Source organism: Ailuropoda melanoleuca, chromosome 1, assembly GCF_002007445.2.
Source record: "Ailuropoda melanoleuca isolate Jingjing chromosome 1, ASM200744v2, whole genome shotgun sequence".
NCBI lineage: Eukaryota > Metazoa > Chordata > Mammalia > Carnivora > Ursidae > Ailuropoda > Ailuropoda melanoleuca.
This window is the reverse complement of record NC_048218.1, coordinates 210,747,150-210,763,349: the sequence shown is the minus strand read 5'-3', so window position 1 is coordinate 210,763,349 and position 16,200 is coordinate 210,747,150. Positions and strand designations below refer to the sequence as shown.

Below are 16,200 nucleotides of genomic sequence, written 5' to 3'. Positions count from 1 at the left end.
TTGGTTACATCGCAGGGTGTTGATCTTCATGGCCTCCCTCCCCAGTGTGTGTAATACATAGATGGCAAGCAAGTGGCCTGGGGGCTGTGCTCAACTTGAAACGTGATTTTGCCAGTTCAACATTTAAAAAATTTAGTCAGTGTGAACGAATCACAAAAATTCCACAATACCATAGCTGTTTTAGCTAATAGCTGTAACCTCAGTGTCTTTTTTAAATTGAAATGTAATTGTCATACAACATTCTGTTTCAGGTGCATAACATAGTGATTTAACATATATTGTAAAATGATCACCACCACACAATTATACATCTTTTTTTCTTGTGATGAGAACTTTTAAGATTTATTCTCAGCAGCTTTCAAATATGCAACACAGTATTGTTAACTGTCATTGCAATGCTGTACATGACATCAGCAGGACTTATTTTATAACTGGAAGTTTGTACCTTTGACCACTTTCATGCATGTTGCCCACTCCCTGCTCCCCACTTTAGGCAACCACCAATCTGTGTTCTCTGTATCTAAGCATTTGGTTTTTTGTTGTTTTTTAGATTCTAGATATAAGGGAGATCATATGGTATTTGTCTTTCTCTGACTTACTTCATTTAGCAGGATGCCTTTGAGGTCCATCCATGTCCCAAATGGCAGGATTTCCCTTTTATATAGCTGCGTAATATTCCAGTATATATGTGAACCACGTATTTTTTTATTCATTCATCTGTCGATGGATGCTTGGGTTATTTCCGTATCTTGGCTATTGTGAATAATGCTCCAGTGAACACAGGGGTGCTAATATCTTTTTGAATTAAGTGTTTTCATTTTCTTTGGATAAATACACAGAAGTGGAATTGCTAAATCATACAGTAGTTCTAGTTTTACTTTTTTGAGGAACCTCCGTACTGTTTTTCACAATGGCTGTACCAGTTTGCATTCCTACCAACAGTGCATCTTTTCATGTGCCTTTTGGCCATCTGTATGTCTTTGGGAAGATGTCTATTCAGATTTGCCCATTTTTCAGTTGGATGATTTATTTTGCTATTAGGTTGTATGAGTTCTTTATATATTTGGATATTAACCCTGAAGCAGGTATATGATTTGCAAACATTTTCTCCCATTCAGTAGGTTGCCTTTTCATTTTGTTGATTGTGGGGTATTTTGTTTGTTTTTTGGGGGGGGTTGTTTTTTGTTTTTGTTTTTGCTGTGCAGAAGCTCTTTTGTTTGATGCAGTCCTGCTTATTTTTGTTTTTGTTCCCTTTGCTGTTGGTGTCAAATCCAAAAAGTCATCACCAAGCCTAATGTCAAAGAGCTTACCACCTGTGTATTCTTCTAGGAATTTTATGGGTTTCAGGTCTTAGGTTCAAGTCTTTAAACCATTTTGAGTTGATTTGTGTGTATGGTAAGATAGTGGTCCAGTATCATTCTTCTGCATGTGGCTTTCCAGTTTCCCAGCAGCATTTGTTGAAGAGAATGTTCCTTCCCTGTTGCATATTCTTGGCTCCTTTGTATTAATTAATTGCCCGTATATGGATAGGTTTGTTTCTTGGCTGTCTGTTTCACTGATCTATTTTTATGCCAATACCATATTGCTGTCAGTGTCAAAAGATTAAGCATCTTTTGATTGAGAGATATTCTTTTGAAGTATTAGAAAATCTGGCAACATTAAGGTCCACATTTTGGAATCATGGCAATAATAACTGCTTTCGGGGCGCCTGGGTGGCACAGCGGTTAAGCGTCTGCCTTCGGCTCAGGGCGTGATCCCGGCGTTATGGGATCGAGCCCCACATCAGGCTCCTCCGCTATGAGCCTGCTTCTTCCTCTCCCACTCCCCCTGCTTGTGTTCCCTCTCTCGCTGGCTGTCTCTATCTCTGTCAAATAAATAAATAAAATCTTTTAAAAAAAAAACTGCTTTCTTCACTAATCTGTTACCTGCTTGGCTGCAGAAGGCATTTGAGTTTGCCTAGTTTGCTAGAATAGGAGATCAGATCCACCTATTTATTCGTTTGTATTTTTGTTAAAAACATTTTTTTGAGTATAGTTGACACACAATGTTACATTAGTTTCAGGTGCACAACATCAACTACCATCTGTCGCCATCACATCATTGACTGTATTCCCTATGCTGTGTTATTTATTTTAAATGGAAGTTTTGGTGCTGCTAGTGGCTCACCTCAGAGAACAGTCAGGACAGCTCTGTCAGCAGGTACCCTTCATGGGCTTTCAGCTTTTCCAGGAAGTAGTTAACTATATTTAACATGCTGTTGTCTATTAAGGTATTTCAATTTATATGCAAATTGGCTTGTATGAAAGAAGCAAACAGCCCTGGTACTTACTAGGGAGTAACTTTGAAACTTATTCTTAACCAGTATTTATCAAAGTAGCACTGGACGTGATTTCGCATCAGAATTACGTGAAGTACACAGTCTGTACACCCTTACAGATGTTCTGGACAAGCAAGCCGGACCCAGCACAGAGAGCATTCCCAGTAGACTGCACCAGAGCGAGCTGCTCTGACACTGGTGTCATTGATCATGGAGTGGCCGTCATACTGAGGAACATTTTACAAAATCTGTCCCATGAAACTCACCACTACATATCTGAAGGGACACCAAAGTGAACACCATTTTATTGTGTCATATAATTTTGTCTTTATGGTGAAAGTCATGTCTGAGGATGAGCAATGGTTGTCCACGAGGTGGGAATATGTATCCATGTGAATGGCGTGCTCCCCTGTAGCAGGGTCTGGACCCCCTTGGTGCTACGGGGTGGCCTGGAAGCATATGGCCTTGGTGCGAGCACTCAGGCAGACCTGAAGGGGCAGTGGCAGGAAGATGTCAGCTCACTAACTCCTCACATTCGATTCTCTTGAAATGAGATCTGTGGGATGCTCCTCCATGGCCGCTCCAATGACCAGTTCAAAGAACAGAAGAGAGGAGACACTTCTCAAAAAGAAAGAAAAGAGTAGTCATTCTTTTCTGAACACTTGCCTTATTTTAACTTGTGGACACGACGAGTTGTGTAACAGACATGAGTGTCCCTTTTGGGTTAACTACTAGGAAGCTCAGAACCAAATGTGCAGTGCTTCCAAAGCAAGTACACGCGGTGTTTGTGACGTGTTGCTCAGCCTCTTTCCTTCCCCTCTTTGTCCCCACTCTTGTTGCTTTCTCTTCTTTGGTTCTACCTGAGTTTGTGCTTTCTTGTATTCATTAGAACTCTTTGGTTGCAGGTGCCAGAAACCAAATTCACAAAGCTCAGGGAACATGTCTGGATCTAACTCACGTTTTGGAGCCGAGCCCAGCTGAGCCCAGTGCAGACCAGCCAACCCCCATCCAACAAACAGGAAATAAGTGCTTGTTGTTGCAAGCACTATTACAGCAACAGGACTGATACATCCTATTCCCTGAATCCGTGACACAAAACTGGAATTTATAATAAGAATGTTAATAAACCAAGTACCCAACCACTGGGCAAGGTAAACATGATTACGATGATGGATTTAAATAGCATCACAGAATTTTCCTTTCCCACATCCTGTACTGATGCCCCACTTCTTGGGGCCCCAACTTTTTCTTAGTCAGTGACCCAGTTTTTATACAAGAGACCTGAGGCTATGCTATAATCGTATGGAAGTCTGCATGGTTTTTGTGACTTGACCTGAAAACGTGTCATCATCGTCCACCTGTCCAGAGGAGCAGCTACCCCACTGAAGCCCTTGTTTATTGTTCTGTGGTCGAGACTTGGGTCTCCCCAAACCTTTTATGGACTGTCATTCCAGAAGGCTTTTCAATAAGAAAATGACCCGATCTGACATTGATTGTCACAGCTGCCTGAGACTCATCCCTGAGCACTCATGAGATTTTCACTGCCCTCATCCCCAGTGAGGACCAATTTCAGATGCCATCCCCACCGATTTTCCTGAGTGTCTGTTGCCTACAACTCACTAATTCCTATGTCAAGTAAAGTACTTGGTTGCACAGAGCAGAAATGGATTCTGCCCACTTAAGCAGGAAAAAAGTTTACTGGAAGGATATGTAGCAGCGCAGGTACCAGTGGGAAAGCTTGAGAAATGGGTTCAGAAGGAAGGCAGGAATGCAGGGAGTCTGGGCAGCAAGACCCAGGTCATCATGCCCAGGGACAAGTGTTGGGATGTGGCCACACACGGCCCTCACTCCTGTCACCGAGTGACCCATGCAACCTTGGACTCTCCCTCCAGGGTCCAAGATTGGGGCAGTGGAATCAGACTACCCAGGCTTTGGTCACATGGCTCTGCTCTCCTGTCAGGGCATGGAGAGAGAGACGTCTGCTTCATTGGCCTTCTGAATGGACGCCTGAGGTCTGTGAACAGCTTCCCTCTGCTCTCTCAGGACAGAAGTGCTTACTCCCTGTTCAGAGCACTCTCTGAGTTACATCTGTCCCCCACCCTTCCACCTACCCCCATCCATAGTCCCGCTTTCCGTGGTTCTGGAGCAGATCGTCGTCCTGACAGGTCATCAGAAGAAGCAGTAATAACTTGACGCTGCCTCACAGGCCGACATCATTCACCTCACCTCATCTTGTCATGTAGGCATTTTCTCTTACAACTTCATCAGCAGCAGAAGGTGAGTACAGCACAATGAGATGTTTGGAGAGAGAGGCCATGTTCACATGACTTTTATTAGAGTACGTTGTTCTATTTATTATCATTAATTTCTTAGTACAGCCTTATTTATAAATTAAACTTTATCATAAGTATATATGTATAGGAGAAAATATAGTAGAAAAATAGGGTTTGGTCCCCATATGCAGTTTCCTGCATCCACTGGAGGTCTTGGAACACATCTATGGATGAGGGGGGACAACTGTAACAAATATTGGACAAATTTTTCATGTTCAAATTTTGCAATGGTATACTTCATCATTTAAAAAATGTTTGAGCACAGCCCAATATATGTGTATTTATTCATAAGTGATATGTATGTACACAGCTATTTATAAATAAAACATACCAGACTAGCATTTTAAAAGGAGATTAAACATAGCATAATAAAAAAATAAGTAAATAAATAGGAGGAGATTAAAAAATAGGAACACATATTTTTTTCTTTCCATAAGGTATCAGGATTGTCCTACACCCTTGACATGTACGTACCTGGGCTTGGTGACCTGCGTCTTTTACCTCCTGGGTTCTCACTCACTGTCTCTGACCTGTAGTTAGCTGTGGCTGCGGTGCTGTGTGCCCATCTGCCCAAGCGTGGGCCAAAAACATCTGCCTGCTCTTCCCCAGCAATGAGAACATCCGCCGACTCAGGGCAGAGGAGCCGGGGAGCCAGGGGCCACTTAGAGCAACTGCCCAGCCCCTTAGCCCTCAGCCCATTGCCAGTGGCTTCTCTGTAAGCCACAGAAATGTGGGGCCTTATCTGCTACGGCAGCCAGGTTCCCGACCTGTACAACTGTACTTTTGTTTTCGTAAACAGTCAAGCTCCCAGGAAGAACAAATCAGAGTCAGATGCTTCTGATCAAAGCGGTTTCATGGATTTCTTCTTCATGTACAAACGAAAATAGTATGGCTCTAAGTTATTAAAATGTGATTTACTATCTTCTGATGTTGAATACCACTGACTATTTTGTTTTTATACCTTGGCTTTACATATCTGAAGTGAAGTATAATAATAATTTATCACACAGACATAAATCGATTACTACAAAGCAAGTATTAGGAATGGCAGGGGGCCTAAGACAATTTGAAGAGTGTTTTTAGGTTTCCAGCTTGTTGGTCAGACACTAGCTATACATAAGTAACCGTGTACACAGGTGAGCCTGGGAACAGCCTGCCAGGACGGCCTGGCAGGTCCACCTGCTGCCAATCAGAACTGCATGGAAATAGGCCAGTTAATCAGATGACCGTGAAAGAAAGGGAGTGATCCTGCTGTTCGGAGCAATCCCAGCTGATGAACTGGAAGCACGTAGCAAGTCACTAAATCATAGAACCTCCGAAGCTCAGGTTTTTATCCATTCCTTACTTACTTCAGCTGATTAAACTCATCAATTTGAAATTTTTATAAACTAAAGACTAAAAAAAGGATAGGTTGTCAACTTCTAAAATATATTTAGGGTTCCTATGTATGACGACTAAGAGTATATTTCATTGGAGAGCAGATTACACTGTAGCACTTAACCCCAAACTCATACAATTTGTACGAAATTGAGGTAACCCCCCGCCACCCCATTGCTGCCCAGGAATGATACAGTTTTTCCTGACTGAATTCAACATTCAAGAATTTTCTTTTGATAGCAAGAGCGGCAGAGGGGACAAGCATGGAAAGGAGAACTGTCCCCCAAGGAGAACTCCTCTAGAGCAAGGAGGCACGTGTGGTGGAACACATGTGAGCAGGACAGGAGGACTGTCTCCCGGGAAGGCTGGCCGCAGTGTGTCCCTGATAGGTCCTGGTGACCGTCGCTGCTGGCTGGGAGTGGGGTGAGGCAGATGGGACACTCATAGGTCTCCCGGTGCAGAGCCTGCAACACAGGAGAGAACGTGATCTGTCTTGCAGGTAGTAGCTGTGTCATAATGGGAAGCTTCCTAAATTTAAGTGAGAACTGTATATACCAAGAGACATGGATCTTCTAGAAATGAAGTTTCATCCTGTGTTACAGTAACACTAATTATACATGCACTGTTAGTCTCGTGGAAAATGGAAAGGGATAGCAACCGCTTGTGATAAGCAGTTTTAAAACAAACAAAAATACTTTATAAAATGCTGAACATTAATGGTATAGATTTCCTTTTAGTTGAGCAATAGAGTGGTCTTTCAAAATCCTTGACCCTATATAGCTGCTAAACTTCTTTATACATTTTCATATTTTAATGATTTTCTAAGTAAGTTTTTCCTCTGTTGAATTCTGAGTCTCTCTTTTTCCCGGGGCTACTACAGACACAAGAGGACAGTCTAGGGCTTGAAGGGAAACCAGGAAGCTAACATGTGGGGCGGTCTTTTCCATTTTGTGTTTTCATTAATCACAAAAGGTGTCATCAAAGCAGAGTTTCCAACAGGAAGGGCCTTGACCTCACCCCAGACTGGATGACAAAGGTTCAGGGTATAGGCACAGCCAGGGCAGAAAGTGCAGCACCGTAGGGTCCCCAAGTCTCCCCTCTAATGTACCCAGACTCCTGGGGCTCTGCTGCTTCCAGTGAGTGACCCATGCCTACCTGGGTCTGGATCCTCTCCCAGTCTTCTTCTGTGAGCTCATGGCCACACCGGTCCTCCAGCTGCTGAAGAACACTTCGGTTTATGGCCAGGCAGTGGTCGATTTCCTGGAAGAGGTCCTCTATGTCGGTGCTGTAGGAGCACAGTATGCGGTGGCTGATCTCTGTGAACTGGAAAGCACGGGGGAGGCAGTGCGCTAGCACAACCGGGGGCGGGGGGTCTCCCTGTAGGCGCAAGGGAAGCGCCTTCTTGAGTCCTGACCACCTCTTTTACTAACTTTCCTCAGGTCTCTAGCTTTGAATAAGACTTTTTGGGGAAACAGACTTATGGATATTTACCTAAGAAAGCCATGTCCAGATAGTTGATGCAAAGAGATTCAAAAAGGTCTACCTGGTTGTAAGTCTCGGTGGTGGTTAACAAGGAATACATTGTAATTAAAAGTTGAGAGCTAATAAAATGGAAGAGGAAGTGGAGAGGAGAAAGGAATCAGAACTGCGCAAAATTAGTCCCATTATCACCCTGCTGTGGTCGCATGTGTTCTCATCTGTGAGCAGGGCTCTCACCGCGTGTGGCCACAGTGCCCTCAAGCTCTTGCCTGGCTGTTGGAACCAGTGCTCTTCCCGTCCCTTTGCTTGTCAGCTGCCTTTCCACTGTAGTTGCAGATTATGAATGATCATTTTAGTGTGACCATAAAAAAAAAAAGGAAGTCTAAGAGAAAGATTATCCCCTTCTTTTAAACTAGCTATTCATTCTGCTTTTCTCACCAAGCCCTAAAATCATAATTTGAAAACTCCCATTGCCTAAGGACCTTAAAAATCCCTTTATGGGAGGTAATCAATTTATGGACAGTTGTATGGTCCCCTGCTACAGAACAGATCTTTAGGACTTACTTTAAAATTGTTTCCCTAGTCAGTCTACCATAATGGAGGCAGCATATTACATTTTATCTCGAACTTTTAAAGCGTTTGCTTTGAAAGTACTGTCCTTAAATAGAGTTCTCTAATGGACCCCCCCCCCCGCTCAGTTCTTTTCATAAAGTACTACTTTTTTTTAATGAAGTGCTACATTTTTGATACAAAAGTACTTAGAAAAACACAGTGATCTCAGGCAAATGATTTAGCTGGTTGTGGGATGGTGCGCTGTCACCTCCGGATGACACGCTGGAACTGCCAGGTGAGGCAAAATCACTACAGACTCTCCTGCTACCGTGCATGGATTTGCAGTGAGAATTCACTCAGATCTGATTAGCAAAATGGAACATGCCTACATCACGTAGAAGTCACAGTTGCAAAGTAGCTTAACATGATATCCTTCACACTCTTTTCCTCCCCAGATTCTGTTTGGTCCGTGCTCTGATTTGGAAATATTTACTGTGTGATTCTTCCTGGTTTCTCCAAAGATACCATCACTTCTTTTCAAAAAGGGAAAAGTCCTACAGTTACTGGTTTATTAGAAATTTAACGTGTCTGAATCTTCAGTAGGGGTTTTATTAAGACAGTTATTCTTTTCTTAGTGTCTTGGTTACAGTTCTACGGGTTTTAGATGGTTTGCCCATCTTGCCATAAGTCCTGCATGAGGTCCCCAGAACAAACACGTTAGGAGCAATGCCTAGATAGAAAAGTGATTTTGTGATTACAAAGTGCTTCAAGAGTCCAGAAGTCAATCTCCTTTGATGGGCTTGGAAGGCAGAATGATTTCATGGTTTTCAGTTAGGTTGTAAAGATCTGGATTATCAGAGAAAAGGCAATCACAGTTGAGGAAATCTTTTGAGAAAAGACTGGAAACAGCTAGGGCATTGGGTGGGGGCAGAGTGAATGCTTTTTATTAAAGAGTTTTGGGGAAGAACCCTCATGCACTATTGGTGGGAATGTAGACTGGGACAGCCATTGTGGAAAACAGTATAGAGATTTCTTAAAACTACCATATGATCTAATAGTTCCAGTATTGGGTATGTGCCCAAAGAAAATGAAACTAATTTGAAAAGATACATGCATTGTTTATGTTTATTACAGCATGTTTATAATAGCCAAGATATGGAAGCTGCCCAAGTGTCCATCCATAGATGAACAGATAAGGAAGATGTGGTGCACACACACAGGAATATTACACAGCCATAAAAAGGATGAGATTGTGCCATTTGAGGCAACATGAATGGACCTAGGGAATATTATGCTAAGTGAAATAAGTCAGACTGAGAAAGACAGTTACCATATTATTTTATTCATGTGTGGAATCTAAAAAAATTAATAAACAAAAAGCAGAAACAGACCCATAAATGCAGAGAACAGACTGATGTCTGCCCGAGGGAAGAAGGGTGGGGAGATGGGCAAAGCGGGTGAAAGGCTGTGGGAGACCCAGGCTTCTGGCTGTGGACGCATGAGTCAGGGGATGAAAGGCAGAGCAGAGGGAATACGGTCAGTGGTGTTGTGACAGTGTCGTGAGGGGACCGATTGGAGCCGTGCTTGTGGTGAGCGCAACATGCTGTATGGACTCGTCGAGTCACTATGTCACACACCTGAAACTGCTGTAACATTGTGTGCCAACTATATCAAATTAAAAAAAAGTTTTGGGGATAGACTGTACTATTTTTCTTTGTTTTCTCAAAATAGTGTGATACACTTGGAAAAAACCCTTTAAGTACCGTATCATCCCTGTCCAAAAGAAGTGTGACGTGAGCCCCATCTGTAATCCTAACACAGAAGTCACATTTTAAAAAATTTTTTAAGGTGAAATTAATATTAATATTTTACTTAACCCAACATATCCAGAATACTATTATTTCAAAATATGTCAATTGAATAAACTAGGAATGAGATATTTTATTCTTTTTTTCCTATTAAGTCTTTGAGTTCCTGTGTGTCTCTAGCCTGTTTCGATTTGTACTGGCCTCGCTTCAGGGACTCGGCAGGCACACGTGGCTTCTGGCTGGTGGCTCACGCAGACATCACTACACAGAGCCGGGTCGTCGGAGAGCGACCATAGGGCCTGAGGCACGGAGATGTCGCTCAACCAGGGCTGCACCAGGGGCTCCTTTGTGGAACATCTGAAGACTGATGTAAATAGGTATGGAATCATCTATTCCAAGGGCTGTGGGGTCTGTCACCTTCTTACTCTCTTGGTGGTCTTTCTCCAGCACAGAGCTATCTATAGAAGTTGGCCTTTCATCCAGAAACACCACAGTTCCCATTCCTTCCGTGCTAGCTGGCCACATGACATAGCTCTTCCAGATGCAAGTGGGGTCTCGGGCTGGACACACAGGTCTCTGCCGCCCCAGGGACGGCACAGCAAAAGACTGGAAAGGACGGTGCCTGCATTCTACAGGGTGGCGTGCTGCACTCGGTGGGACCAAAGCTCCTACTTTGAGTCATTGAAATTTGGGGGTCGTTTGCTCCAGCAGTTAGAAGTGTCCTGATTGAGCACGCCTGTCTCATGTTGTTGGGCTTGGTGACATGAACGAAGCCTGTCAGAATCTCGGAGACAATTAGATGAGTGATATGGAGTACATAGATTCTAGATGGTGTAGGACTTTTCAGCTTTCAAGTATTCCAGTCTACTGGACATCTCATGTGTGTGTTTTTTTGTTTGTTTTTATGTGGACCCACCTGGCAGAATACAGTGTGTAAGTCCGCTCCAGAGCTGCTACTCCAAGGTTAAACCTCAGAAGGTTCCTTCAGGGATGAAGTGTACCCTTCCACTTCTTTTCCTCCCCTAAGAAGACGTGGAGACGCACAGGAAGGGAGGGCAGCTGTGGTGAGTGAACCTTGCTGGCCTTCGTCCCCGGCTGGTACAGGATGAATGCTGGGTTTCAGGGAAAGGTGACACTGTGACATGATAGGCACCCGCATGGCTGATGATGGGGGGTTTTAATGGTGTGTGTGGGAATCTTCCAGGCATCTACGTTTTGGGGGTTTGTTTGCAATTGTTTTTTAGCCATAGAGATGCCCCCCAGCTTATAGTAGTTTGACTCACAATTTTTTGACCTTATAATGGTACAAAAACATTACACACTCAGTAGAAACCATGCTCCAAGTTCTGAATATGGATCTCTTCCTGGGCTAGTGATATGTGGTCTGACCCTCCCCCTGATGCCAGGCGGTGGCCGAGCTCCAAGCAGCCACGCGATCACAAGGGTCGATGGCTGATAACACTGACAACCGTCTGTACCCACACAGCTGTCCCGTCCGTCACTTTCCGTACAACGTTCCGTGCGTTCCAGGAGATATTTGACACTTAATTGTCCAAGAGGCTTCCTGTTCCATGACTTCGCCCAACTGTGGGCTAACGTGAGAGCTCTGAGCACACTTACAATGGGCTGGGCTACGCTGTGATGTTTGCTAGGTTAGGTGTGCGAGATGCATTTTTGACTTAATGATATGTTTGATTTATGATGGGTTTATCAGGACCTAGTTCCATCGTAAGTCAAGGAACATCTGTATTTAGAGGCCTGGAGGAAGATGCTCTTCTGTTAGGAATCAGATTCTATTCCACGCTGACCCTAATCGTAATTGCCAGGCAGCTGTAGCTTAATTTAGGTTCTTCAGCTGACAGTGTGTCCTAGGGCTTTGATTTTAATTTTCTTTGTTCTTTGTCTCTTCGACTATTTGATAATCTCGAAACAAATGATTGAGAGAAGAGTTCCCTACTGTGTAAATCTGTATGATGGCCTTCCGATTCATGTTTCATGATCCATGTGCTCTCTGAATTTTCTTGAAGTGAGAGCAATTTCCCATATATACATGGAATGGAATGTAAGATCTTTTCTTCTTCAAAATTATGCCTCAGAAAAAAAGGGGTCACATTTCTATTCCAGACCTTACAAAGGATTTCGGGTTATGAGGCATATTCTGAAAACAGAGGTGCTGTCTGGAGAATATGCATGAGTGTGAATGACTGACCTGGGGGGGCTCATTTTCAACTGTTGTGCTGGGACCAGCAGCCTCGGCATCCCCTTGGAGCTTGTTAGAAATGCTGATTCCCGGGGCGCCTGGGTGGCACAGCAGTTAAGCGTCTGCCTTCGGCTCAGGGCGTGATCCTGGTGCTATGGGATCGAGTCCCACATCAGGCTCCTCAGCTATGAGCCTGCTTCTTCCTCTCCCACTCCCCCTGCTTGTGTTCCCTCTCTCGCTGGCTGTCTCTGTCTCTGTCGAATAAATAAATAAAATCTTTAAAAAAAAAAAAAAGAAATGCTGATTCCCAGCCGTGTCCCTGACCTGCTGGGTTAGAACCTGAGCAGCAGCAGCCAGCTGTGTTTTAACTGTCTCCCGGGGGGACTCTGATGCTCACTCAAGTTTGAGAACTGTTGTTGCAGAAGTCACCTGCTTGATTTTAAGAGTCCAAGTTATTTACCACAGCTCATCACCCTTCCCGGGGGTGTGACCTCCCAGCTCCAGGTGTTAGGTATCACTGTGAGCTTTCAGAGGTCCCTTAGAGAGCAACAGAGTAAATGTGGAGGCCACACACACACACACACACACACACACACACGTTTATATTATATTAATGCACATGTTGTGTGTGTTAATAGATCTGTGTGTGCCCAGATGACTGCAGGAATCCAGACTGTTCCGACATGTGGATGAGTTCTTGCAGCTTGAGATAAAGCACCTTAGATGGAAACACAGCTGATATGCTCTGAACAGCTGTGTTTGGTGACTCCCAAGTGGCCCTGGTGAGGACAGCCCTAAGTGTTACCTTACCCAGGCACACCACCTCCCGCCTTCACCAGTGCTGTTGGCATACGCCTTGTTGCCTTTATTACTATAGATTCCCATGGGGGCTGGGAGTTCTGGACCTCGGGCTCTTACACCCTACGGTGTTTTTCAAGGGTTCCCACTCCATCTTTGCATTCCTCGAGGATTTAGGATTTGCACTGACTATGGCAGGCACTTCGGTGCCTGTGGAAAACACCAGCTTGCCAGTTTTGCAGGTGCAGCCAGTAAATCAGATGAGGATGGGCCTTAATGCTCAGTGTGCCAGTCTGAATGCTAATTGGTGTCATATAACAAAACAGTAACTACATGCTCAGAATATGTTATAATATGTGAGAATTATAAACTAATTTTCTACTCAAATGTTTGATTCTGCGAAAGATACCTAGTGTAGAAGAAACAAATACTGCTTTTGTCATATTCCCCGAGTTTTGATATGTATTTTGCTGTTAATTCAGTTCAGAATATTCTCTGGTTTCCATTATCGTGTCTTCTTTACCAACAGGTTATTTAGAACTCTTTCTGAATTTCCAAATGTGTGAGATATTTCTAGTTATTTAAAAATTATTTTTAATTTCTAGCTTAAGTACACTGTGGTCAGAGACCGTGCTCTACATATTTTAATTCGTTACAGTGTGATGGGAATTTTTATGGTCAGTGTTTTTAAGGGCCTATTTGTATTTTGAAACAGCACATGTGCTGCAGTTGCTGGTGGGTGTTCTGTGTGTCCTTCTCCCTGGTGCCCTGGCTTCACGTCTGTTTGGTCTGACGTCAGCACCCCGTCTTTTTCTGTGTTTGCGTGTGTGCGTGTGTGTGTATCTATGCATGTGTCATACACACTTCATTCTTCTTTTCATGCATAAGAGTCTCTTCCGAGTGACCTGTGGCTGGGCTTGTTCTCACTGGCACGTTCAGTCTGGAGATAACTCAGTGTGATCCTGTTCTGTGTTTCTAGTTGTCCCGCCGTCGCTTTGTTTTGATCTCTGCTCTTTTCTTCAGTGGAAATTTCTATCTCTAGTTTTCTCTCTACTAATTTGAAGGTTAAAACTCCATTTCAGTTCTTTTAGTGGTTGCCTCAGAAATGCATATTGAAATCATTAATGTCGAAAGTCAATCAGAATTTTCTTCCTCTCACATAAGCAAGGATCTTGGAGCACTTGGCCTGGATATTCTCCTGAGGTATGTCCCTGTCGTGTTCTCAGACTCTCTCTTCCTCTCCTCTAATCCTGGAGGACACTAGTAGTCACTTTACAGAGTCCGTGCCGATGCAGTTTATCCACATCTTCACCACTGTCTTTGCACTTCACCCCTTCTTGAGTCTGCGAATCTGGGATCATTTTCTTTCTTCATGAAAGGCATCTTTCAGAATTTCCCTTAGTGAAGACATTTTAGTGACACTCTCCCCATTTTTCTCTGAAATTGTCTTTCTTTTGCCTCTGTTTTTTTTTTTTTTCCCTCCTGGTAGTCTCTATGCCCAGCGTGGGCCTTGAACTCACGACCCTGAATCAGGACTGGTGTGCTCTTCTGACTGAGCCAGGCATGCACCCCTTGCCTCTGTTCCCGACTGGAATTTTCATTTGGTACGTGGAGAATTCCAGGCCGGCTGATATGTCCTGCTCCATCCTCTGGCTTCTGCTGTTACTTCCAGCAAATCTGCAGCTTCACTAGACATGCCTTCTTCTTTTTAAATCATATTGAGGTTCTTTGGGCTTTTTAAGTCTGTGTATCTCCTTCCCGTATGAAAAATTCGTAGCCTTTCTGCCTCAAGCTGCCACCTCTGTCCCCATGCCCCCTTTGCCTCCTAAATTCTGGCTCCCGGATGGAGCCCTCATGTCCTCTCCTCAGTGTGCACTTCTACGGGAGATGACCGCACAGAAGGAAAGGGAGGCACGGGGAGACCCAGAGTCCCTTCCTTGCTGTGAGCCGAGGGCTCAGACTCAGTTTTGTTTAGCATTTTCTCTCTTTGCGTAAGAGTTAAACACACATGTATGAGGTACTAGGAGATGCAAACTGTGTAATGTTGGAGATTCCACATGTGAATTAGATGCTCTTAAAATTGGCACTGTTGTACAGCATAAAATTTATGCTAATAATTTAAAACTTTTTCTTTGCTTGGAACAACATTAAATAGCAGATAAAAACCACCAGGACTGACTGAGAGAGAGAGAGAGAGAGAGTGAGAGAGAGAAAGAGGGACAGGCTGACTGAGAATGGCCAGAGAAGAAAGTTTTGGTTTTGAACAAGGGCCTGAGTGTTTACTGGGCAGTGTTCCTGTGTCCCGGATTCTTTCTCAGGCCCGCCCTTTGCTGAGTGCCCAGGTGGAGCTCCTGCTTTCTCACCTCAACAAGTGTGCAAGCAGCTACTGGCCACCCTGCACCTGCGCTCCCTACTTGGGAACCTCCCCCAGTGCAGGCCTCTGGAGCCACTCACCCTGTCTGTGAAGTCCCTCTGGTTTGCTGTCGGCACCGCCCCCCATCTCAGCAGTCCTCCCTGCCCTAGAACCCCTTGCTCTATACTTTGCTCCCTGTCCTCTGCATCTCTCCTACTTTTATGACTCTCACTACTTTCTGAAATTTACATTCTTAACAACACATGTTGTTTGTTGTCCCCCCCCGACCCCCTACCAAGGAGGCGGCCCTAGGGATTTTGGGGGGGAAGGGAGAGAGCTGGACAAGTTTTACCAAGTGCAGAACTGCAGGCATCAGTCACTGGAAGGGGCTTGGAACAGTTTAATTTATATTTTCCTATCTATTCTGCCTAACAAACATAATATCATTTTCACATTTGTTAAAAAATCATACTTTCTTTCTTGGTTGCACTTAAAAGCATTTCATAAATGAGAAAAGTAATAATTCCTTTTATATGTAATGGTGGTTAATGACTATTAAAACATAGTTTATTCAATCTAAGCTAAATAACTTTACCATTCAGTGCGCGGTGAATGATTAACGGGATTGATACAACAGTGTGGGAATGGCTGAGCTGTGGTTGCACTGCACTGTGCAAGACGGGGACCCAGGTGACCTTCAACAAGGGGGCCCCCTAGCTTGCAGGAAGGCTGGGTGGGAACAAAGAGGGCTGAGTGGAGGGCTCAGAGTTGGGGGTGGCTCAGGGTGGAGTTGGGGGGGCTCTGACAGCTGCAACAGGCAGCAGGTAGGAGGAGCCGGGCTATCTCCAGCCCTCTTCTGATGCCTATGTTGCCTTCTTGGAGCACTGGCCTCAACACCTCTCCTTTGATCCCAAACTCCTCATCTTGGGCCTGTCTGGAGGCTGAGATCCCTTGCAGCCTTGCACCAACCTTTCCTCTCATTA

The 16,200-nt window shown here is 44.2% G+C and overlaps 2 protein-coding genes across 9 annotated transcripts in view; one reads left to right on the top strand and one right to left on the bottom strand.

Moving 5' to 3' along the window:
• LMBR1 (limb development membrane protein 1) overlaps positions 1-4,443 on the top strand; it is a 178,047-nt gene extending 173,604 nt beyond the window's left edge. For 5 of the 6 annotated variants that reach the window (XM_034639997.1, XM_034639971.1, XM_034640035.1 and 2 more), the window contains one exon: positions 3,223-4,443. In XM_034639997.1, coding sequence (XP_034495888.1) covers positions 3,223-3,383 — 161 coding nt within the window. In that variant the 3' untranslated portion in view covers positions 3,384-4,443. The remainder of the gene's footprint in view (positions 1-3,222) is intronic. The other variant, XR_004619410.1, reaches the window with a different exon arrangement.
• Positions 4,444-4,537: 94 nt separating this feature from the next.
• Positions 4,538-16,200, bottom strand: part of RNF32 (ring finger protein 32) — a 42,337-nt gene continuing 30,674 nt past the window's right edge. For 2 of the 3 annotated variants that reach the window (XM_034640051.1, XM_034640061.1), the window contains exons 8-9: positions 7,183-7,350; positions 6,194-6,491 (exon numbers count right to left, since the gene is read on the bottom strand). In XM_034640051.1, the coding sequence (XP_034495942.1) occupies positions 6,240-6,491; positions 7,183-7,350 (420 nt within the window). In that variant the 3' untranslated portion in view covers positions 6,194-6,239. Of the gene's footprint in view, positions 4,577-6,193; positions 6,492-7,182; positions 7,351-16,200 lie in introns of those variants that run through there. The other variant, XM_034640065.1, reaches the window with a different exon arrangement.